The sequence below is a fragment of the Oratosquilla oratoria genome, chromosome 8 (assembly GCF_046742065.1).
Source record: "Oratosquilla oratoria isolate Oo_2021 chromosome 8, ASM4674206v1, whole genome shotgun sequence".
In the NCBI taxonomy this organism is placed as follows: Eukaryota; Metazoa; Arthropoda; class Malacostraca; order Stomatopoda; family Squillidae; genus Oratosquilla; species Oratosquilla oratoria.
This window is the reverse complement of record NC_134784.1, coordinates 70,506,350-70,533,049: the sequence shown is the minus strand read 5'-3', so window position 1 is coordinate 70,533,049 and position 26,700 is coordinate 70,506,350. Positions and strand designations below refer to the sequence as shown.

General features: G+C 39.9%; 1 protein-coding gene across 3 annotated transcripts in view; it reads left to right on the top strand.

Moving 5' to 3' along the window:
- Window positions 1-26,700, top strand: part of Gdap2 (ganglioside induced differentiation associated protein 2) — a 229,150-nt gene that overhangs the window by 188,153 nt on the left and 14,297 nt on the right. For all 3 annotated transcript variants that reach the window (XM_076189385.1, XM_076189384.1, XM_076189386.1), the window contains 4 exons: window positions 12,816-12,996; window positions 15,353-15,506; window positions 23,542-23,681; window positions 24,454-24,559. In XM_076189385.1, coding sequence (XP_076045500.1) covers window positions 12,816-12,996; window positions 15,353-15,506; window positions 23,542-23,681; window positions 24,454-24,559 — 581 coding nt within the window. The remainder of the gene's footprint in view (window positions 1-12,815; window positions 12,997-15,352; window positions 15,507-23,541; window positions 23,682-24,453; window positions 24,560-26,700) is intronic.

Sequence of the window (26,700 nt, the reverse complement as noted above, 5' to 3'; positions counted from 1 at the left end):
ACTCCATCTGGAAAGGAGTAAATAACGGAAAAGGTCCGCAGGGTGGTGCTCGAGATGTTGAAAGAAGGAGAGGACACAACGACCTTGAGACAATGACGTCTGTGAATAAAAGATGCCCAGCGTTTGCACGGGTTGATTGGGTGGGATCCCATGGGTGACTGCCTGGGAGAGGAGAGAACGGGTGTGGTTGAAGAGGGGATGGAAGGAGAATACGTAACACCCCCACGCCTAAAGTTGATGTGTTTTAAGGTACGTTGTGTTCGGTTATTAGCCTCCTACCACGGCTACTGGCCGGTGACGCGCATCCTACCTGGCAGTATATCTGGGTAAACGCGTCGGTAAGTTTCGTTAAAGTGATCAACCTCGTACTTTACAGCTTGAAGCAAAAGAACCCCATTCGAAAACAAGGAATTAATGGTCTAGACAGTCGTTTGATGATCATTATTGAGCCATGAACGATCATTGCTGAGCGGTAATTGCACTGAGCAAAACATACCCTTATCCTGGAAGCAGACGAGCGACTCTGTGGCGCCACATATCCGCGTCGATGTGTGACGGGGATGTTTCACCCAGTAGATTTTTTTTTTTCTCTCTCTCTCTCTCTCTCTAAGCACCGCACACGAGCGTCTGTGGTTAATGTACTGAAGGAAACGGAAACATCATCTCCTGGAAGTTCTTCAGGGTCCCCAGAAGTATCAAGGAAGATACCCAGACCTAGAACCCGTGTCACTTAGCGGATACCAAGATCTGTTGGATTGAATTGATCGCCAGAAAAAAAAAAAAAAAAAAAAAAATTGTAAGCGAGGAATATGTTGGAGATGAAAAAGGGAAGTGGATAAATGGGAAGGAGTATTTTGATTATGGGGACCTGATCATCAAAACTATATATTTTGTCTGTTTAAATTAAGCGGGTTCTACACGATCAATATTATTGCGTAATAATCCGTATCGTACAATAATATTGACGGGGTAGGGATGTATTGAAGAGGCATACATATTTGCCCTGTACATGTGATGTCTTCAATATATTGTGTCATTCTTCAATGCCATCCCTACACCGTCATTAATATTGTACAATACGGAATATTGCGCAATGATATTGATCGTGTAGGGTTTGCTTTACATGTAGAAAATTAAGAATTGTTTTTTACTATTTCGTGTTTTACCGAAGACTACATCAAGGTAATTTCTGGGCCAAGAGATGTTATTAAGTCTCTGGACATAAATCAGAATAGCATAAGCATTGAGTGACACAAGTGTTAAAGGTGGCGGCACACTAAGCATTTCTCTCTATCATGCTACTTGCTTTTCCCGCTTTGTTTGAGAAGAAACTACTTCGGTTACGACCTTTTGTTTTTTCAAATTTAGAGTAAGAAACTGAATGACGAACTAAGAGTACTTAAACCTAGAATACGAATGTTAGACACATTTTTGAGATGTTCCTACGGAAGTCTAGAATATTGGAACCGAAGTCGTTTCTAAATAAACGAAGTAGCAAAAACAACTAGCATGCTAGCGCTAGTGTGCCGTCACCTTAAGTTAGCAGAGATAGGAGATCCGTTTGAAGAGGGCACAGGACAATAATTCCCAACGAACTGAGGAGAGCTGTGCACTATGATGATGATATCTTCAAGGTCGAGTTGGCCAAAAGAAAAAATAAATAAACAGAAACTGATTTATCAATAGAGTGGTTAACGAATGGAATAAACTTAGTAACTATGTAGCGAGCGCTGAAACTATTGGTTAATTTCAGAGAAGGTTAGATAACTTCTATGGTTAGGGATGACAATTGGTAAGAGACATGGAGCTGCCTAGTGTAGCCCCTATGGTCTCTTGCAGTCTTCTCCATTCTTATGTTCTTCTGTTATGAGAAACGGTGAGATCGATTCAGGACGGAAGAAGCTTAAGCACCCCCATCAGGGTTCCCGAGGAATCTTCGAGACGGGAGCCCACTTTTTGTTGGCAGCTCGAGAGAAGCCTTGCCCCACTTTCTTCCTTCCCCCCACGAACTTTGATTGACTTCTCCTGTTCGCTGTTCCAAAGCGGTTTTGTCATGAGCCCCAGCAGCTGTCTGGCGCCAGGAGCTTCTTGTCTCGGGGTAGCAAGGAGTGCCCGGGGATTGGCACCAGGAACCTCTTGCCTTGAGGCAGCAAGGCTTGTTCGTGGCCTGGCTCCAGGAACCCTCACCCTTCGAGGCGCTATAGGCAGCGTCCGTGGATTTTTCTCCGAACTGGTAATTCCTCTGTTGCTTCAGGGTTGATGACAAGACGAACCTTTCCCTTTCCACTCCGCAGGGACAAATAGAAAAGCAGCCACTCCCGGAATCTCTGAAAATGGATTTCACTTTTTAAAATCAGGATGTGATGGAAACTTGCGTTGTAGGAAGAAAAATATTGTATATCATCATGAATGCAATTTAGATTATATTATCTTTATTTCTTCTGCAGTAGACAACATAATAAACTTGAGTTGAAATATTTTCGAGCGTAAAGGTTTAAATGTTCAGGTAGACGTTGTACAGTATATCAGCTTTATTTCCATAATGAAAGTGAGCATAATTGTCATTTATGATGTATGTATGTATAATTTATGTATTCACGCATATATCTACCATATTACTTCTCTTTTCGCATCCGACCTAGATATGGACCAAAAAGTCTCCTGTCGGCATGCTCCGCCTTTGTAATCCTTTGCAAATTACGTCTATATTTGTACTTCAGATTGATAAATCTGTTATTTTGTAAATGTGTAAAGAGCACGACTTTCTGGCTGTATAAAACTGGCTACCACTTTTTTCTTTAAGTGCGTGCACAGATAGAGAGTAACTACTTTTGTTATTTCCAAGTCATCTGGCATATTGAAAATCGTCAATTAGTTCACAGCCGGAAAGCGGAGGTTTTAAAACCGAAAATGGAGTTTACAGTCGCCTCGAAAAAGCGCGAAACTTAGGTGAAAGTATTTTTGGGGGATATTTAGAAGTGTGGTTTGATCAAACTAAGCATCGTTGACACGGGGCTAGGTTGGTAGCCTCTAGTGCTAGCTGCAAGTTAACTTACCCTGCAAGTAAGTGTTAACACTAGGATAGTTGGGAGGCAAGTTGACTAACTTTCCGTTGACATTGGGCGCGTGCACGGGTAGTTTACATGTCGCTAGCGACTTGTAAACTACCCCCATTTCAACGAGACTCTACTGTACGGTTGCGAAACGTGGACACCACAAAATTCAGCGACAAGAGCATTGGAGGTGAACGATGTAAGGGAAGTGTCCGAAAAAATGTGGAAACTTAGATTCGAAGTCCTGGTTTAGGTAGAAGCCACGGAGGGTCTCCCAAGTGATCCATGACAAAGATTTAGTGGGGTCATCTCTATATAACGTGAGGAATCTGAATATAAGAAAAAAATCTATCAAATATAAGGGAATTATGATTGTCAACTTTTTATATAAAACAAAGGGCTTCTTTTTATCATCATTATATTATTATTATTTTTGCCTTTTTTTTTTTTTTTTTTGGAGGGGTGGCGTTTGGGAGAAGGTGTGAGGGAAGACACACGAATGTTGTGTGGAGAGAGGCTGTTAACCAGTGAGGTAGACGAGAAGGAGATCAGAAGAGGTCTTGGAGATCAGAGGATTAGGAGTTAGGACAAAATCTCGGAGTGGATTGGAAAATACGAGAGAAAGTTCGAATAAGTCGATCGGAATCAAGAAACCCCGAACTCGTGAAGGGGCGTCGATAAGGATTTAAGTAATTGATGAAGAAACCTCAGTTTTCATCAGATAAGCGACATAAGGGATTTTGTAACAAAGAATAAAATTGGTGTATCATTGCTAAGATGAGAGGGAGAGTGGAGGGGTGTGGAGTGTATTCAGGGATGGAATGGGTGGGAATGGTTTTATGCCTTTTCCTTTTTGGCTACCTCCCTTGTAAGGGGGAAAAAGCCTTGGTATATGTATGTATGTATCATTGCTAACAGGTATATACGTCCCTTGTGTTTGTGTGTGCGAGAGAGGGGAGAGAGAGAGAGAGAAAGAAGAGGAAAGGAGAGAGAGAGAGAGAGAGAGAGAAAGAGATGCCGAGTTAAAGCCCGCTAATTAATTCGTCTAATTTATCATGATGAAGACCATTTTCGTTGTGGACTTAGGCCGCTGATTTAACTAACTAGAATTTCTATTTTATCAACGAAATGTGCTTGGTACACGTCTTGTTGAAATTGTAAATTCAAATCTCTATCCCCTCCTCCCCCCCCTTCTCCTCCCCTTCCCCCTCTTCCTCTCTCATCGCTAGGAGGGAGGAGGTGAGGATGATTTGCATTTTAAGCCATAAATGTGTGGTTTTAATGAGAGGAACCAAAATTATTTCAAAAGGATGAGTCTACAGCCAAGCAGAATATGTACCATGTGTCTAATTTCCACACCTTTACAGACCACCAGGGCGCGCGCGCACGCACACACACACACACAAACACTAACACTAACACACACGCTTACTGGTGCGTATGTATAAGTCATAGCATTACTCGTAGATCGGGCAATAGTTGAGCTCTCATCCGGAAAGCTAATAACTGCGGATCACAAATCCAGCACGATACCCAAAGCCATATATTGCTAGTGAAATAAATACATTCGAAGAAAATCTTTTTGGACTACAGTTAGAAGAAACGAAACACTAGTAAATATATTTTGTGAAAACAGTATATCCAGTCTTAATTTGTGTACATAATATACGGGCAGTTCGTGTATATGTATTGTGCGTACGTGTACACACCTGGCTGCGTGAGATTCCAGGACTGAATTGGGGGTGGCTAATGAGTGCGCAATTAAAGACGTAAAGTTTATATTTGGATACACACACAAAATTACACAAACACAAATGCGTGCACCCTCAGCACGGCCGTCTTCGATACTAACGCCACGCTCCAATTCGCGCCAAAACAAAGGCTCGCATCGCATATGCGATATACAACACAACCAAATCTTATAATATAAATACATAATAACATAATATAAATAATACAATAAATAACAAAACAACAAAATACAATTCTACACCACACCAACACAGGACATGTACCGTGAGAGAAGGTAGCGTGGTGGTTTGAATACATGGTTTCTGGTATATCTCACTTTTCACCATGTACCATGTAAGGCGGTTGACCTGTCAGTTGATCCACACGAATTTTCTCAATCAGAAACGGCCCCTTTATCTCTTTCCGTGTTCTATCGTCCTCTTCTATCGTCTCTTGTTGATAACAACTTAAAAATGAAAAGAATTATGTTTCTTTATAACTTCGTTCTCGACTTAAGTTTTGTGTATTATAATGCTGTAATGTTCTTACTACATGGATGTAAAGGTGAATGGAGAACATGTTTCTATAAAAGAAATGACCTTCTTTCAAGTGGAGCAGTGTGTACAATCGTATGTGTATGTACGTGTGTGTGCTTATACGTATGTATGTACGTATATATGTACGTATGTATGTGTATATATGTATGTGCGTATGTATGTACGTACGTATGTATAGTGGGTCTATAGACTGTCGGTCCGTTGAATAAGGCAATTTCGATTTGTGAAAGGTCGAGTTGTCTTCCTGATACGAGAATGGAATCTAGAGCCGAGAGACGGTTGGATGGTTGGCGGCTCGGCAGAAGGCCAAGCGCTGGGTGAACTGTTTGAGGCCTCCCGGAGGTGCTCTGGCCTTCAAGTTTGAATGGCCTGGGTGAATCCCATGAGAGGGGTGGGGGACCGTGGGGGCCCTGTGACGTGTCAGAGGGAAAGGGAGGGAGGGAGGGAGGGGTGTGCGTTGGTTGAGGGAGAGGAGAAGAGGGAGACGGAGCTAGGAGGGGGAGGGGGTGTCCTGCTGAAGGGGGGTTGAAATGTCATGCCTTATTTGCTTTACTTCGCTTGATCTGCCCAGAACTCTTCTTCGTGTCTTGGCGAGCTGGAATAGGTCAGGAAAAAGAAAACACAGTGCTAAGAATTGGAAAGGAATTCTGGAGTGATATGATTTTGAGTTTGAATAGTTTGGCGTGATGGGATGTGAGGAAACAATGACAGCGATCCATAAGTTTCGGTGTATTCCATTCATGCAGTGCCCGAGGAGAGGAGATTGGCTGAGTCCTATACAGAAGATTTTCGTGGAATAGGGAACCATCTCCAGGAAGGGTAAACAGGTTTAACAATGTGGTAACTGCGTGATGAAGACGACGAAGATTTGTGGAAATAGAGGATATACTGGATTGAGCACAGACACAAAACATACGAGCAGTGACATTCCTGATCGCTGTTGCATGATCATAAAGAGCAGAGAAATATTTTGCTAACTACCCCATTGAAATAGAAATCATAATGATATGTACGTTGCATTTGATTACACGTTGAAAGAGGTGATTATTTGAAAAAGAAAAAAAAATGCATGGAAGTATGTGAAATCTGACGTGTATTATCCCAAGAGTTAATATTGGTTTCTGTGACTTATTGATTTGTGAAAAGTGATTTTATTATCAAAACACCACCGTCCCTTGTATTCTGCTCGTAGCTAAAGAGATTCGCCTGTTATCGTCCAGAGCAAGAGTATGAAGGGCTTGATCAAGTCGAAGACATGAAAAATTAGGTTCGACACGAATAGACTTTGGAAACTAAGATGTAACAGTATTTTTTTTAGGTTAAAGTTAATCGCAGTGGGAAAAACAAGCATGTTTTTGTTTCATATTAAAAAAAATATAGCTCATAGATTCTTCTACCTCTTGGACTCACGTAAACTGTTGCCTAGGAGCTTTCGGTGTTCAAAGAGCAGTGTTTATACCCTTGGGATTATATCAGAACCAACCCGGATGTTAGTCTTTGGAGTTAATAATTTGATTTATCATGACCTGTACCTGGAAATATTCGGAATATTGTTGGACGGAAACTGATCGAATGATATCGAAACGAACGATACACAGGAAGTTGGCTGCCAGTCGACGGTTGACAATTTGCTGACTATTCAAAAGCGATTGTCGTCTGTCAGTTGACGCTGACGACGTGTCGACCGTTGAGATAAGACTTGGCTCCATGTTTGAGTAGTCGACGAGTCGTCAGCATTCTGACAAGTTCAGACACAAACAAACGAATTTACGATATCAAGTTTATTCGTGTCGTACCGTTAATGTGATGTGTAAATAGATCACGGCGCTATGACGTAAGCGCTCTTGATGCCAAACTGATTACATGTTTCTTGATGGAAGGAACATGGGTGGTACATGATTCATATAAACTTGTTAAAAAAAATCGAGAATTGAAATACGTGATTTGAAAAAAATCATGCTTGACATTTTCTTGCTTTGAAAGGAGCACACTTGAGATGGTGGAATTGATTTAGACATTGGTATTTGTGTCGAGTAAAACGCGCACCCGGAAGAATTATAAAGTATGGCGACTCGTCCCCTATCTTCTTTTCTGGTTTCATCTAACCAATAGAAATACGGGATCAAGTGGAGTTTGATGGCTTGAGAAAATGTCTTTCAGTTTGAGACCGTTAGATTAACACGAAGGGAAGAAATAAGTGAAGGTTTTTGATAAAAAGCTGCCACTGTGTTTGAAATTTTCACAGAGCAGGATTGTATTTACGTGTGGATCACGCACAAACACACACACACACACACACACACACACACACTTCTGATATTAAACATCGATAGTACATAATCAACAGTGATCAGGAAGATCACTTTTTGCATCAACATCGAACGATCGAGGTTGAAATCAGGCGAAACGCATTCCAAAATGTCGACAAGGACCCCTAATGTAGGTCGACCAACCTCCAACGGTTGAACAATATTAGGATATGATTTATCTCATTGGTGTTGGTAAAATGTTATTTTGGAAACTAGCCTAGGAACGAAAACAGCAAAAAAAAAAGTGTTATTAGTTTACAAATTATAAGTTGAGTTCTGCGTGAATTAAGTAGAAAGACGACGAAAGCTGGAAATGTCTTGCTCCGCCATAGAAAGTAGCTCTCAAACAAAGACCGTTAGGCGGACTACAGAAGTCGCCTTGTGACGTTTTGGTAATGTCACGGCTTATTAAAAGAGAATTCCGTCACTTTTTGTGTTTGGATGGTGTTATTGCTATACGAAAATATTACATGTCTGCCTCTACCAAAGAACGTAGTCTTAGTTTAGGTCGGTCGCGTAGTGCTACAATACTCGTGGAGTACTGTAGATGCCCTTTTCCACAGAATGGTAAAGGTAAATGGAATGACATGAAGGTGCATTGGGTCCAGAAGGAAAAGTTGAATATTTTCTATTCTAGTGGTATCCTATATTTGGTTTATTGTTTTCAATACACTTGTGTGTTCTTTTACCGTCTATATTTCAGTAAAATAAATAAATATCCTACAGCTCAGAGGATTATTTTTTTCACGACTCTATACCGTAAATTGCCTCTTCAATTCTTAAGCTCAGATAAGATATCCCAAGATGATATTGGTTAAATTTTAGACGACGTTTTTTACTGTGTACCTTATATTTACACATTTACAAGAGTTTAATATCTATGAATAATCGTAGCCAATTGTTCATTATACCATGGGCGACCTCAAAATTATGAGAGGACAAGAGAATAATCAACTTAACGTCTTTATAATTTGCTGGTTGGTGTAAATGTTACTCCAATAAATAGATGTCGACAAAACTCAATTTGATACGATTTCGATTTGATTTGAAAGAAGACACGTGCAAGATCCATGAAATTGTCTTTCTGTGGCCGTTGTTTTCTCAAATTGCTTCGTACATTTTTTTTTTCGCAAAGAAGCAACGGTATTCATTAGACGAGTTGAACAGAATCGAGTCAAATTTATTAACACTTCGAGTGTTTCTTTTTAATTTTCAGTTTAAACTTGGCAAATTTGAAAAATTCTAAATCCTTTGGGCATAGTTTACCCTTTCATAGCGAGATGGTCCATTGTCCTGGTTCTCACAAGTAATTATATACGAATTATATCCTCAACTTCACCAATGCATTTTTCTCCCATACTAGACAAATATCATCATACATTCGCTATCCCTGTCAGCTAAAGAACATACTTAGTAACCAACTTTTAGTCTAAGCTCAAACTGAGACGCAGGCAACACAGGCGACACAGTCGACGCAGCACAGAGCAGAGACAGACTTCCTGTTGCTGAACTGAAGTACAGTTTGAACTTCTCTCTCACTTGAAATTATTCTAGATGTATCTACGACCTCAGCATTTCAAATGAGAAGTTCAAACTGTACTTCAATTCAGCAACAGGAAGTCTTGCTTTGTCTTGGCGTTGTGTCGAGTGCGTGTCAGTGTACGCTTAGGTTTATTCTAACTGCGGTCAGGCGATTTTATTAAATCGTATGGGGGGGTTACCTGGGGATAAGGGGGGTTGGGGGGAGGATGGTCGTTGCTGGCCAGATGTCAAGCGGAGGAAAGAAAACGGACGAAATTGCTTACAGTCCCTTCCACTGCTGGGTACTACAGTGACCGGGGTATTCTTGGTACGGGCTTCAGGTCGGTGTAGGTCTGCAGGTCGTAAGGTTTGCGTCGTCGTAGAGTTACGATGTCGTGAGTATTGTGACATCAAAATGTGGGTGCCAAAATCAGCTAAATCTTTGATACCAAATTTGCTCGCGTGCCAACGAAGTTAAATCTTAGGCCTGTGGTGTCACTAACTGCCCCCCACAGAAGCTGCATTCACCTCTGAACATCACCTAGTCAAAGTAACACGTCATCGTATGTTGCAGGACTACATACGAGTACGGGTCGCCACCCTTTACCTCTTATGAGGACCCCAATCCGCCGCCCAGCGTATCATGCCGCCACCGATGGTCATACAAAAGAAGTTCGGGATTTATTACCTATTTTGATTTAAAGTGAGCTCTGGGTTTCGCGTGATGTGTCAGGTTTGGCACGCGTGCCAAGGATTCCCCACCTCTGTTCTACAGAAAGACGCTGTATAATGGCAAAGATATCCCGGTCAGCTACACGTCATCCTGATTCCAACGATTTTTGTGTTTATTTGGTCACATGACGCTGAATAAAATCGCCTGGCGACAGCCGGAATAAAAAAAAATGCCACTTGGTAAATAAATAGAAAATAAAGTAAATAAATGTGATATATATACAGTATATATATATATATATGTATGTATGTATATATATATGTATATATGCAAAGTAGACCACTTTTTCCAAGTGGTCTACTTTGCATAAGTGAACACACGTACCCGTGTTCTTATTAGCATATGTATATATATATATATATATATATATATATATATATATATATATATATATATATATATATATATATATATAATATTTTTTATCTCGTTTGAAAATGAACGACATTGTAAGAAGACATATTAGTACAAAATGGAATATTGTAGATTCGATGAAGACCATACGTTACAATTAAAAAAAAAAAAAAATCAAGCCAAAGCTCCCCCCTCCCCCACCCGCCATCCTGTGCATGGGGACTGAGAGGGAGGGTGAGGGAATCCCTTGTGTTGAACAAGATCTTCTAGTGGCGGCCAGAAGATACATGTCGATGGCCTTGAAAGTATAGACACGTGAGGACCTGGCACGGAAACCCTTGCCCCTTTTGCTTGGATAGCCAGTACATGCAGGTAACTGTTCCAAGATGGAGGTCAGCTCAACGTTGGGAATGCAGGGACTCTTTTTCACCCAAAAGATAAGAAATAGAATTTAAAAAAAAAAGGGAAAAGCATTGAATAGCTCCTTTGCTTTCCCCCCCCCCCCCGTCATTGTCCGTTTCCCGAAATAGTCAGGCCACTTGGCACCTGATTTAATTGGGACGCAGAGGTCATGTGTGTTTCGGTTATAATGCCGTTTCCAGACTCCCTCTCTCTCTCTCTCTCTCTCTCTCTCTCTCTCTCTCTCTCTCTCTCTCTCTCTCTCTCTCTCTCTCCCTCTCTCCCTCTCTCCCCTCACCCATGAGTTACGAATGAATGTGCAGAATAGCAAATTTGTTTCAATCATCCGGCGAATCTACCAGCTACCTGTGACTTCCACACTCGCCCTGGAAGCCCGTGTAGCACAAAAGGCAAAGGTGATGGCTTCGGCCGTAGTTAAGCCCCTCCTGAAGAAGAGGAATATGTGAGCCTACGCCAGGAGAGGCTGATTCACTGTTGGGACAGGAGTGCGGGATTCGAACCCACAACTAAGCGAATGTGAGACCAGCACGCTTACAATTACGCCACCAGTGCACGTTGTGTATAGAGAGATGACTAATATTGGTTTCTTCGACATTACTGAGAGCTTTTTCTAGTATGCTTTTGTAAAGAGAATAGTCTACAGTAGATGGCTTTGTCACATCACGCTTGTGAAACTAGTTATGTCCAGTTCTTAGTTTGTTTTTTTTTGGGGGGGGTGCTCACTTTCGAAGTTTTTCCGTTTTCTTCGTCAGAGAAACGCAGCTAAAGGGGCTATCACACTGGGCTATTTTTCCAGCAACTTCCGATTAATCGGCGGTACCGCCGACCTTCAGAACATTTCCCGCCGTAAAATCACTGTGGCAAATAATGTTTTTTCTCGGCAAAAAATACATAGAATGTCAGTTGATATACTGGAAGAAAGTAATTTTCCTCCAGCATATTAAATTCATTCCCGAAAGCTACGGCCAACAAATCTGCTCCAAAAGTTGGAGGAAAAATATTCCAGTGTGATAATGTCTATTTTTTTTTTTTTTTTTTTTTTTTTTTTTCTCCAAAAACTGTTTCGTTCAACTGCCGGGCGGACCCTTAACAAAAGGGAATACCGAGCGACCGTACCCCAAATTATATGGATAAAATCGTCATCCGGAATTAGCCAGAATAAAGACCTTAAAGTGTGACACTTTGTTGGGATATCACTATAGCGCTAACTTAGCGTTCTTAGTTTTAGCGTCGCGCGTCTCCTATGAGTAAAGTGGGCATTACACGATCAATATTATTGCGCAATATTCCGTATTGTGCAATAATATTAACGGTGTAGGGATAGTATTAAAGTGGCACACGTGTTTGGCTGTACATTTGGTTTCTTCAATATATTGTGTCCTTCAATATCATCCCTACACCGTCAGTAATATTGTACAATACGGAATATTGCGCAATAATATTGATCGTGTAGGACCCGTTTAACAGGAAAGAAAATAGTGTAATATTGCAAAAATGATAGTCAAACTGTCGACATTTCTGGTTACAAAACAAAAAAGTATTCATCCCCCCAAAAGATCAGTTTTCGTACTTAGAAACCATTTAGGTTAACCTAAGTTAGCCTTATTTAACCTTCAGCATACTTTCAAAAATATCATTATCCCACGTGGAATGCGTAGACAATTCTAACGTCAAAATATGGTTTGGAAATTTTGTGACATCATCAGAAGGTTATTGGGGAAGGTTCCCGGTTGTAAAGAAATTGTCACCACTATGGTTAAATGTAAGAGAAGGCAAAGAATCCTCTACCCCCCCTTCCCCCCCAAAAAAAAAATGCCTTGCATGGCAGAGAGATGAAATATTAAAATGGTATATAGAATGTTAATGTAATGGCGGCTCGCTTCCTTTTCCATCTGTCACTAAAAATTATTTTTCTGTTGGACAGAACCGTAGAACTGGTTTGAATTCGCCAAAGATAACTTTCCAAAACAAGATAAACGAAACAATAAAAAAAAATCTATACATCGTTTTCAAAATCACTTGCAAATTTTATGATTTTTTTTTTTTTTTTTTTTTTGTGGGTCACCCTTCAAAAAATGTCAAAAAAAGAAATACAATTATTTTCTTTTTCCCCCTTTTTTTTGTGCGTGTGTGCCAGATGTGGACGACTCGCTTGATCTGGCGACGCAGTTCCAGTCGTCGGTGAACATAGGCGACCACGCATTTGCCCACATGGAGGAGGATATCGACAAACAGCGTCTTCTTGGGGGCCAGCCTGCCTACACCACAGCTGATCCCGAGACGGCTTCACTCACCACAGACCAACAAAGAAAAGAGAAGTGAGTTGACACCAGGATAATATTCCAATATCTCGCAGACTCATTCTTCACCTCTTTCGTTCTTGCACCTCAAAGTTCTGTTTTCTCTGTTGAATGGTTACGTTAGGTTAGGTTTGGACATTTTAGGAGCTATTAGACAGCGTAAATTTCATGTTAGATATCCATGCTCGCGTGATTATTATATTTTACCGCCATCAGGTTTAAGAAGGAAATAGACGAGCTGGTTTGGTCAGAGTAGACACCATGTGAAGATGGAACTGTTATTAAATGTACCCCATGGGATTCCTGGTCCTAATGTCCCTTCCCAGATTAGAGGTTGTATTTTGCGGCTGTGTACTTGAAACGGCATCAACAAGTTAACTTTGTACATTTGATCAAAGCTCCATTCTCACATGGTATCTACTCTGACCATTCTCTCGGTAATTGTCATTTTAAATCAAGAACTGGTTTACCAACAGAATGGTTAGCTAATGGAATAGACTTAGGAATCATGCAGACAGCGCCGAATCAATTGGTGGTTGTAAGAGAAGATGAAATAACTTTATGGACAGGAATGATAGGTTGTAATGGACATGGAAACCAATAACTCTTCTTGAGCAAGATTCCTTTCCAGCATGATGCAATTAGTTAAGTACATTTAATCAGTCAATCCGTGGACAGCACTGTATGGGGCAGAAATATGGAACATAAGAGAGGAAGAGTTTAAACATGTTTGAGATGAAATACCTGAGAAGTATGTTAGGGGTTACTAGGCTGGATAGAGTGAGAAACAAGAAGGTGAGGAGGAGAGCAGGGATGGAAAGGGAGTTGGGAGATAAGGTTGATGAAAGAGTATTGGGATGGTTTAGACACTTGGAAAGAATGAGTGAAAAAAGATTAGTAAAAGGTGTGGAAGGCAGAGGTGGAAGGGGTGAACTTGAGGGGGCGACCAAGGATGAGATGGATGGGGTAAAAGAGGCATTACAAAAGAGAGGAATGTCTGTTGAGGAAGAAAGGGAGAGGACAGAAGATAGGGATGAGTGGATAATGGATGATGCTGTGATCCATGAAAGGGTGGGGGTAGGGGATGAGAGGGTGAGTAAGTACATGTGAATGATATTTTGATGCAGCCCAAAGAGATTTCTCCCTGTCTTCTCTTTTTCTGCATGAGGGGACAGAGAAAGGTGGTTGTCGATTAAATCAAATGGCCTTACTGTGGATGTGCTGTGTCTTACTACACTGCTTCTGACCCAGGGCAGTGGGCAAGATGCAGGGATGACCCATCATCCAGGAGCCAAGAAAAGAGGGAGGGAGGGGTGGTGAATGGGAGTGGAGTATGTGGGGATGAAATGGGTGGAAGTGGATTTATGCCTTTGACTTTGGCTACCTCCCTTGTAAGGGGGAAAAAGCCATTGGTATATGTAGGTAGGTATTTTAAGAATGTACAAATATACTGATAAACATATAGTTATATAGTAAACTAACTGCCCTACTACAACAGGCATACTGTCTCAGGCATGAGAAAATCTGAGATTTTTTTATTGCTGGTAGGCAATGTAATTATTTCCCCCCCTGGTAGCTTCAAATTTCCCCATGTTTGGGAAATGTTTGTCTATAGGCTGTCTTGTATTCTTGATTGCAAGGTACCATGTCAGGGAGACAAGGTCAAGTGTGGTTCTTAAGAATTTGTTTGTTGACTGATTGAGTTTTCTTTTTGATGTCCAAATGCACAAAGACATTTTGCTGATGATACCACTTATTCTATCAGTCTACATACCTAGGGCTGTTTCCCCCTTATAAGGGGGGCAGCTAAGCCAAAGGCATGCACCCACTCCCACCCATTCCACTCCCATCCACCCTCCACCCTTTCCCCCCTCTCATCTTAGCTCCTCATGGATGAAGGGTCATCCCAGTCTTCTGCCCAACCTCTTTTGGTTATGATAAATTAGATATAGTCATTTAATCACGAAGAACCCAGTCGGAATAAAAGGAAACTTTAGAAGAAAGTGTAACTTCTATATTTCAGGATGAGGGCTATAGCTATTAGCCGAAATATAGAAGTTACACTTTCTTCTAAAGTTTCCTTTTATTCCGACTGTGTAACTTCTATATTTTGGCTAAAAACTATAGCCCTCTTCAGGATGAGGGCTATAGCTATTAGCTGAAATATAGAAGTTACACTTTCTTCAAAAGTTTCCTTTTATTCCAACTGTGGGTTCTTCGTGATTATTATTTACAAATGTGCTACAACATTTTGTCTAAGTGATAGTCATTTAAGTTACATCTGACAGTAACAATAAGTGAAAAGAAGAACCTATCTTTAAAAACATCATTCCTTCATCCAGTTACAGTATTTGATTGTTAATCACATTTTCAGATATGAACGACTGCTTAGAAGGGCCAAAACTGAAGATCTGAGTGAAATTTCTGGTATTGGATGCCTTTACCAAACAGGTGTTGACAAATTTGGACGACCAGTCATTGTCTTCATAGGAAAGTGGTTCAACTTCACTCAAATCAACCTTGACAAGGTGAGGAACTATAGATAGTATGTATTATCCTACTGTATTTGACTGAGTGTGTGAGGCTAGGTGTTGGCATGTTTGGAATGTTTCATGTTTAAAAAACATAGTTTCGTGTTTAGTGTCTTTAAAATAAAACTGGAAATGGTCATGATTAACTTTAAGGTATTGCCATATGATTGTGGGTATCAGAAAATAGTGTTTGTTAGATTGGTTGTCTGCCCCATATTGGGCAGCCAAATGTTAGGCTGGTTGAAAACAAATTCTGATGGAGAGAAAGTTGGGTTTATTTAATAATGATCGTTGGGCACTGGGGGGAGGGGGGATAGACGGCGAGTCAGAGAAACTCTCAATTTATTAAAACCAATGAAAGTGACCTTTGACTACATTGATGAAGAAATGATAAAGAAAATATTAGTTACATTGATAAGACCAAGATTGGAGTATGCTACAACACTATGGACACCTAGTACTAAAAAGAGCATAGAGAAAGAACAAAGAAGAGAAAGAGGAGATCTACTAACCATCTACAAATTTATGAAAGGGATGGAAGTCCTTGATAGAGATAATTTACTAAAGTGGGATAGAAGAAAAACAAGAGGACATGAAAATAAACTTAAAAAGGACAGTTACAGAAGAGATCTGAAAAAGAATAGCTTCCCACACAAAGTGGATTTTGAGTACATGGACAAGGAAAAGGTAAAGAGAATACTAGTTACACTGATAAGACCAAAATTGGAGTATGCAGCGTCTGAAAAAGAATAGCTTCCCACACAAAGTGGATTTTGAGTACTTGGACAAGGAAAAGGTAAAGAGAATACTAGTTACACTGATAAGACCAAAATTGGAGTATGCAGCGTCATTATGGACACCTAGTACAATAAAAAACATAAAGAAACTAGAAAGAATTCAAAGAGCAATAACAAAGATGGCACCAACACTTAGCAAGTTGCCATATGAACAAAGATTGGACAAACTGAACTTATTAACTCTGGAGCAAAGAAGAGAAAGAGGCAATTTGATAACCATCTATAGAGTTATGAAAGAGATGGAAATCCTTGATAGGGATGATCTATTTAATTGAGACAAGAAATACAAGAGGACACAAGAAGAAACTTAAGAAGGACAGTTACAGAAGAGATCTGAAAAAGCACAGCTTTCCACACAGAGTGATAGATATATGGAATAAATTGAAAGAGAAAACAGTGAGTGCTAAAACTATACATGACTTAAGAAAGAACTGGATGCAGAAAGATACAACTGCGGGTCTCTACGAGCATAGCTCTTCTGCAAAATACTAGGTAAATACACAATTTAATAATGAAGAAACAAAGGTGGAAGAGAAATGGACAATTTGGAAGGAAATCTATAATGAAGGAGTGGATAAGTATATACCTAGACAAAAACAGGAAAGGTATATATAAAATCCTGGTATAATTAAAAGTGCAGTGAGGCAAAATACAGAAGAGATAAGGATAAAGGATAAAAAAAATCTGAGAAATGGAAAATATACACCAAACTAAGAAATGAATATGTAAAAATACATAGAGAAGAAAAAGAAATTATGATTTAACGGTTTAACGCCACACACGCCCCAACTATTGGGAGGCTAGGACAGTGCCCCTCACAGAGGGCTTTGTAGTGTCTGATGAATAAATAAACAAAATTGTTGGAGAATCCTATAACTTGCTAAGATCAATAATTTGGACAAAGAAATTATAAAGAAAATATTAGTCACATTAATAAGGCCTAGCCTGGAGTATGCTGCAATATTATGGTCACCCAGTACCAAAAAGAATATAAAAAAAATTAAAGAATACAGAGAGCAACCACAAAAATGGCCCAGCACTTTCAAACTTGTCATATGAAGAGAGACTGGCTAAATAGAAGTTACTGACTTTGGAACAAAGAGAGGCAACCTATTTACCTTCTATAGAATCATGAAAGGTACAGAAATACTTGATAGAGAGGACCTACTAAATTGGGACAAGAGAAACACAAGAAGACATGGAAAGAAACTCAAAAAGGATAGTTATAGAATAGATCTGAAGAAAAGCAGTTTTCCACACAGAGTGGTGGACACTTGGAACAAACTGGACAAAACAATAGTGTGTGCAAAAACCATACACAAATTTAAAAGCAAACTAGACATAGCTCCCCTTTCCATAAGATACAACTAGGTAAATACACACACACACACATTAAGGTAATTAAGGAAAAAGAAAATCTAGTAAGAGATACAATAGACAAAAAAAAAAAGTGCATAGTAATATATGGTGCAAAGGAAAAACTTAGAACAAATTGGTTCCTGAGAGAGAAAGGGGACAGAGAATTAGCAAGAAATGTTCTAAAAGTAATATAAGATAAAGAGCAAGAAATAGAATAGGAAATAGAGGTGCACAGAATGGGTAAATAAGCAGAACAAAAAGGAAAAAGTCGACCACTAAAGATCACAAGTGGCAGCGGAAGAAATCTTAGCAAGAGCAGGAAACTTATCAAGAAATGAACTCTATAGAAATATATGGATGAAAAGAGATATGAATAATGAGGAAAGAGGAAAAATAAAAAGAGGAAAAATAAAAACATTAAGATATGAAGCTAAAGAAAAAAATGAGAAAATAATGGAGACCAAGACAACATAGTTTTATTGGAGTGTTAGATATGAGACTGAAAAACTGGTATATTAAAAAAAAAAAAAAAAAAAAAAAAAGAGAACAAGATGGAGGGAATAGAAAATTAAAATTCGCTTGAACCCACCAAATTGTTTTGGATTTAGTATAGTGTTCTCTTCCAGATGTTTAGTCTATCTACTTTTGATGACTTTTTCACAGATTTTAGCTATTTGAGGTGTAATCATCTATATTATACTCTGGTTTTTGTTCTGCAATCAAAATTTCATATGGAAGAATTTTGTCTTCCCCAAAAATAATAAAATGGACTATTTCTCCATTAGCTATATCTATGTGAACTCTTACCCAAGGTGTCTGTGGGATGGGATATGATAGCATAAGAGCAGGTTTAGGTGTATTTTCTTTTATCTCAGCACACTTCAAGCAATTTTCTATATAAACTTGTATGTCTTCATACCTGGCCAAAAGTATGTAAGTTCTTGTCTATAAATTTTATCCTTTCCTGGATGGGAACTACAATCACTATCATGAAGTAATTTCAATACCTCTTGTACAAGAGTTTGTGGAATTACCAACTTGGCCCTTAGAAATATCTTTCCCACTTACAACTGTTTTTCTATACAAAAGTACTTTGTTCAAATTAAATCCTTTATATTGTACCCTTTTGGTAGTGTTGGAGGAATACCTCTTGGGTTCATCAAATTCTGGGCTACATTTTCCCAAGTCTTGTATTTTCTTTGTTCCCTTATTATCGTTTCCTCATCTAATGTTACTAGTTCATCTATACTATTGATGCATTGTTCTACAATCCTGTGTTCTATGTCCTATGTCTTACTCTCTGGTGATACAAACAGAAAGGTGGGTTTCTACAATGATACTCATCATGACACTGCTTCTGACCCAGGGCAGTGGACAAGGTGCAGGGATGACACGTCATCCAGGAGGTGCTAAGATGAGAGGGAAGGTGGAGGGGTGTGGTGTGTATTCAGGGATGGAATGGGTGGAAATTATTTTATGCCTTTTCCTTTTTGGCTACCTCCCTTGTAAGGGGGAAAAAACCTTGGTATGTGTATGTATGTACAAATAGTCTCATCATAACACTCTTGTGATATATGCCCCCAGGCATTCAACTCTAGCATTGTTTGAAGTGTTTCTAACTCTGTGTTCAGATCCTCTCTGTAATCACACCTAGAGTTCCTATTTCCTCTCTGCTGTTGCATTCCTACTGTCATGACATATGGACCAATTGCTTTATATTCACGATAACCTTGTAGAAGGTAATCTATCTCCCTTAAGTCCATGGTTTGTGTAAGATCGTTATACAGCTTTTCTGCAGGTATCTCATCACAATTATGTACCAATAGTGTAAATGCTATAAATTTAGTAACCTGAGAAATTTTTATCCTCTCGCTAGATATTTCTTTCTAGTCTGAATCCTTCAGCATAGAAATCATGTCCTTGGATCATCTAATTTTACTAAATACTCTGTTGGTTTGTTTTCATTTTCTTTATAATTCAAACTAAAGACCTGATAGAATCCTGATCATGCTTTGAATTAAAATGTTTAGAAAATAATCATTTTTTATGATCATATCTCGTTATATCTTCCATTTGCTAAAAATTTATTATGAGCCTAGCCCTACCCTTCCCAGGATCTATATTTTCTTTTAAAATTTCTATTTTCTTTTTATCATCTGGTATGTTTTTTGTCACTATTAGGGTATCTATCAAACCTAAAAATTTATTAACCCCTATCGTGTCTTCACCCCCCAAAAACTTTGGGATGTTTGTTTGCAAGGTAATAACTTCATGACGTAACACTCTTGTGGCCATACCTTCAGTTGTTAATGTTGATTTGAATTGATTTCTTCCTTTGTAGTTGTCCTCACACATATGGCACACCCTCGCATGTTGTCCCCCTCGTTCACTCCTCGTAGTCGAATCCTCGTACCAGCATGCACTGTTGTTTGTAGTTCATCCCCTCATAATCAACATGCACTGTTGTTTGTAGGTCGTCCCTTCATAATCACCATACACTGTGTAGTTGTGTGCTCTGTGTGGTTGCTTTCACAGTTGCTTGTAATTCATCCCCTCATAATCAGTGTGCACTACATGGTTGTAGGCACTGCATGGTTGCATGCACTGCTTGGTTATGTGCAGTGCGTGGTTGTGTGTACTGTGTGGTCATGTGCAATGCATGGTCATGTGCAATGTGTGGTCTTGTAGTCACTTGTAGTTTGATGCATCAGTCTCATAACCATATCTTGGTATAAGTCTTTTAGATATAGTATTCTTTAGTAGTGTTGGCTTCATCCCTCGCTGTCACCACTCTAAGCCACCACTTTCATGCACTTGTTTCATACCTCTCTTAATTTTTTCACCACTGTCCTTCAAAAATGTTATTTGTCATTTCCCTTTTAGTCAACAAGCTCCATGACTCTGATGAGCCAGCTTATTCAAGTTCTGAAGGTTCTTTTCACTTAGTACTTGTATTTTGCACTCTCAGGCTTCTACTTCTTGCTTCACTATATTTTCTGTATTGGGAGAATGAAATGTTTAACCCCTTCAATATGGGCCAAAATCTTGCAGGCAGCATTAGCTGCCAGACGTGCGATGTTGCGTCATAATCCTCGCATTATAAAAAATAAAGTTACCGCTGTATTGCTCGTTCTCTTTCACCCGTCAATTTTGATAACCATAGAAAATATGATGAAGCCAGTTTACAGAGTATGGGGGCTACGCAGGTACATACATACATACATATACCAAGGCTTTTTCCCCCTTCCAAGGGAGGTAGCCAAAAAGGGAAAGGCATAAAAACACTCCCACCCATTTCATCCCTAAATACACTCCACACCCCTCCCACCCTCCCTCTCATCTGAGCACCTCCTGGATGACGGGTCATCCCTGCACCCTGCCCACCGCCCTGGGTCAGAAGCAGTGTCGCAAGACACAGTACATCCACAGCAAGGCCGCTTCATTTAATCGGCGACCCCCCCTCTCCGTCCCCCTCTGCATACAAGGCGAGGACGGGGAGAAATCCCTTCGGGCTGCGTCAAAATTTACTCACACATACTACCCCGGCCCCCACCCCCCTGCCTATTCCTCCTCATGCAGTCACAACATCATCCATATACAACCATTCTCCACTCACCTCTGTCTTCCGTCCTCTCCCTTCCTTCCTCAACAGACATTCCCCTCTTCCCCAAAGCCCCCTTCACCCCATCCATCCACCTCATCCTAGGACGTCCCCTCATGTTCACTCCCTCCACATCTGCCTTCCATACCTCTTTTACTAGTCTTTCTTCACTCATTCTTTCCATGTGTCCAAACCATCCTAATATTCTTTCATCAACCCTATCTCCCAAATCCTTTTTCACCCCTGTTCTCCTCCTCACCTCCTCATTTCTCACTCTATCCAGCCTAGTAACCCCCACCATACTTCTCAGACACCTCATCTCAAATCTATTCAAACTCCTTCTCTCTTCTTCTCTTATATTCCACGTTTCTGCCCCATACAGTGCTGTTGGCACAATCACTCCTTCATACAGTCTCCTCTTCGCATCCATTCCCAAATGTCTATTCCTCATTACACTCTTTAAACCACCAAGGCATTTACTCGCTTCTCTCAATCTACATTCTACCTCCACCTTCACTCCACCTTTTCCTGCTACACTTGCACCCAAGTATCTAAAACTATCCACTTCCTCCAGTCGCTCTCCCTTAATGTTCACTTCCAGTCTACTGCCACTTTCACCCCTTGTACATCTCATCACCTTACTTTTACCCACATTTATCTTTAGCTTTCTTCTATCACATACTCTCCCAAACTCTGCCACCAGCTTCCTCAATCCCTCCTCTGACCCTGCCACAAGCGCAGTGTCGTCCGCAAACAACAGCTGGCTCACCTCCCACTTTTCTCCATTTTCTTTAACCATCTCCAATCCCTGACCCACTACCCTAGCATTCACCTCATCCATGTATAAGTTGAACAGCCAGGACGACATAACGCATCCTTGACGAAGTCCCACCTTTACTTCAAACCACTCACTCTCTCCATTTCTAATCCTGACACATGCTCTACTACTCTCATAAAAACTCTTGACAGCTCCCAAAAGCTTTCCTCCTATCCCATAAATCTGCATAACCTCCCACAGTGCCTTTCTGTCTACCCTATCATAAGACTTTTCCAGATCCATAAAAGCCCAAAAAACATCCTTCCCCTTTCCTATAGCTTTCTCACATATCTGTCTTACCACAAAGATCTGATCTACACAACCTCTACCTGTCCTAAATCCACACTGTTCCTCACCAATTACTCCTTTTGTTCCTCTCCTAATCCTCTCAATTAAGATCCTCCCATAAGCCTTCCCTACTACACTTAACAGGCTAATCCCTCTGAAACTACTACATTCACACTTGTCCCCTTTTCCCTTGTAAAGAGGAACTATACAGGCACTTCTCCAGTCCTCCGGTACTCTACCCTCTCTCCAGCAAACATTAAATAACCTCACCAACCAGTCCACCATCACTGAACCTCCCTTTTTCAGACATTCTGCATGGCATCCATCCAGACCAGGTGCCTTACCTACTTTCATCATCTTTACAACTGCCTTCACCTCATCCTTCCCTATTTCTCCTCCATTCTCCTCACTCATCACTCTCATTTTCTTCGCATTTCCCACTGCAACTATCTTTCCTTCCCTATCCTCCTTCACATTTAGCAACTCCCTAAAATATTCTGCCCCTTACTGCCATCTCTTCCATTATCATCTCTTCCATTATGTAGTTGTACGCAGGTACAACTACAATATATATAATCAAGATGCTGACATCGGCATCCTCGTATACCTACTCATGCCTCATGACGCCTACGTAGGCGTCATTGTATCAAAATGTTTAAAGATTTTCTTTTCTTTCTTGAAAACTGGTTACACTGCATGCTTCTCCAAGTACAATTTCGAAATACCATGAAAACATGTATTGTTACATCCCAGTTAAGTTCTGCAGTGATGTCATGATTTCTTTAATCCAATGACCCTTTAACTTCATATTTAAGATTCTCCCCTAAGGGCGTGATCTTACAATCATGAACCACTTGAATTTTCTCCACCCTTTCTCCAATCAGATTCGTTGTTACAAGTCTATATGCAGTATTGTTTACTTAAGCAATCTCAAATCTCTGCATAACTTATTTAGGCTACATGTCAGCAAAACACGTCATAAGGCTCCCAGCCATTTTTGTGACTCAAGGCGGAGAGTGAGCGTGCGCAAAGCTTCACCTAAGAACTGTTGTTTAACAATGGTAACACCCAACTCATAAAAATTAAATCCTCACCATCTACCCCACTTTCTACCCACATCTCTCTACCAGCTTCTTACAACTTAAGTTATGTATATTTCTTGTTTTGCAGGCCCTGTTGTACCTGATCCACCTGCTAGACCCACTGGTTCGAGGTGATTATGTCATTGTCTACTTCCACACTATCACAGGCTCTGAAAATCACCCATCGCTGGCATGGATCAGACAAGTGTATGATGTACTGGAATACAAGTGAGTGTTGATATGCGCCATACAGGTAGTTCCTTACTCATGGAAATAATATACTCAATTCAGTGGCATCACAGGCAGATTCTCTCTCTCTCTCTCTCTCTCTCTCTCTCTCTCTCTCTCTCTCTCTCTCTCTCTCTCTTCTTTTCTTTTCTTCCCCTTTCTTTCTTTTCTATGGTTAGTACTAGATAGGTTTATTTGACTGAGAGACAGATTCAGGACAGAGTGAGGTCTTGATTCAAATGCTGTTAATAGCATAAGATTCTAATATGGGAAGGGCAGTGAATGGGTTCGGATAGATGAATGGGCATGTGCTTTGAATTTGCCACCCCTCTGTATTTGAAGAGGAAAAGACCCTTTAGGATGTTTGTGAGTGTACATATTTTTCATATAAAATGTAACTTAAATAGTTATTACTTTAAGATTGTTCACAATTCCTAGTTAACCCAGTTTTTCTATTCACTCTTATCACATAGTTTTTTTTTTTTTTTTTTTTTTTTTTTAAGCCTAATTTCCTAGGCTACAATAAATTGATTGAATTCCTCACGTTGCCAATGAGTAAGAGAGAGAGGGTGATGCTGCTAGTTATACCTCATGTTCTTCATTGTTACATGTTCCTTGTGCAATAATATGGAGTCTAATGTTCTAATTGATCAAGTTCCTCGTGTTGCCGATGTGTAAGGCAGAGGGAGTGACACCGCTAGTTATGCCTAGCGTTCTTCATTGTTACATGCCCCTTGTGCCATAATTCTTTATTGTTTTCTTCCTTTTCCAGATATAAGAAGAACTTAAAGGCTTTCTACATCGTCCACCCAACACTTTGGACAAAGATAATGACGTGGTGGTTCACCACATTCATGGCACCACAGATTAAACATAAAGTAAGTCCTGTGAATAGTAACATCAGATATTCTAGAATAGTTGACACCGCTTCACTTTTTAAGCATAGCATAAAATAATTTTAGCATAATTAATACCACTTCTTTTTTGAAGATAATCTGTAAATGAGGTGCAGACAGTACAGATATTATACATTAATTTATTCTACCTCTGTCTTGTGTTTGTTTTGCTGTCCCTGGAAGTATAGTTATTAAAAAAGGTAGCTGTCCAAGCTATTTTATTGTTTATTCATTCCATTTTACTTCCTGTTCCTGCCGTATTCATCTTCATCTAAATTTCCTGTCAACACTTCCTCCTTCCTTCTGTACTTCATTATCTCCCATTCATCACTTAACCCCTTTAACATCGTGACATATTCTACGTATCTCGGTCCGGGTGTGGATTGTTAGTTTTTGAGCACGTCTTGGGAGTGGACTTTTTCTCGTGAAGACGTGGGAGAGGAACGTCTCATTCACTTAACAAAATCTGTAAAATATGTCACTCTTTTGAAGGGTTTAAAGCTTTTTCTGACCAGCCCATAAGACAATTTTTTTCCACCCAATGGTAATTCCCCGTTACATGACATTATTTGACTCTCAGTGTTCAGTTACACTTCTTCCAATTTTTGACATACTTCATGCATGGCTCTGGATTCACTCCCAACAACTCCCAGTGACTATCACTTGCCTAGTCAGTCCAAATACATGGAACGAAAGTGACTACTTTTGTCTCAGCTGAGCGCCTCCTGGCGTAAGAAGTTACTTCTGTTTTTTCATGCATGAGAGGTTGGTCTTTCATTCTTAACCACTTTGAACAGATTACTATTAGCCTTTACATCTGAGGGCCCTTCCACCACCAGATTAAAATAATCTGGCATTAATAGAAATGAAATCTCTAAGGAGTTTACCAACCCCAGGTTGGAAACCATTATATTGACATTTCATCAAATGCCAAATGGTTCAGTTCACTTATCAGAAAGCTTTAAACTATGTAGAGGAACCTTTTGAACTGTCAAGGATTCCCTGGATGGAAAAATTATGAGAAATATATAAAGAGGGTAGAGCTATTGCTGAGTCAAAATGAAATACCTGCTTCCCCACAGAAGTCATTATTGACTTTGTTCACCTACAACCACCATGAATCAAAGGAGCACCCAGCAGCCAAATGAAATGACCAACCTCTCCTGCTAGACAAGAACCTCACTTTTGATACACACTTGACTTCCAGCTACACATCAAAGACCTGACTGTCAAGACAAACAAGAAACTGAACATACTGAGAACAGTAACATGCACAGGGTTTGGACAAGAGTAGCACAATCACTATGAACAGATAATTCATAAAAACTACACTTGAACTATGCAGCCACAGCATGGTACCCAGCAACTAAGAAAAAAAAATCATATAAACATCATAGATTAAAAGCATTAAGAATAACAAGAACATCTACACTCGGAACTAAAATCCTTTCCATAGAAAAGCACATGGTAATGACAAGCACACAGTTCAGCACAAGAGCCCCCAGATTCTCATATTATGTTGTACAAGCACAACCCATTAAATACAATAAAAAAAAAAAACATATTACTCAGACATCTACATAACCTGCCCTCCACACCCCATGACACAATCACATGAAAACACATACTCAGGTCACATAACAAGCATTCCAAAGACCACCAAATCTATGCTTCACCAGGTTCCCTCAGTCATCATCCGAGCTAAGAAGTCAGTCCTAAAACAAATGAAGACTACACTGGTATGCCAGCATTTAGGTTACCACCCAACACAGAATCGGCTTGGCAACAGACTCAAATTGCTCCAGATGCAGCCACCACATAAACGACATAGAACAACTTATTCTGTATTGCCCTACACCCATCCTATCCATACAACAACACAATATCTTTTCTTTGAGTGTCACTGACCAGCATAATAGCAAAATTGTGTGAAAGAATTGTGAAAGATGGATTGGAAAGAATTGTGAAAAATAGGTGGATTGGAAAGATGAACCTTGGAAAAGTGTACATTTTGGCAGACATTTATTTAATTTTTGTATCTTATGCTGCCACCCACAAAGCAACATAATAGAAGGTATGGCAAATTACACTAACATGTTTGTAGACGATGTAAAGATCATGAG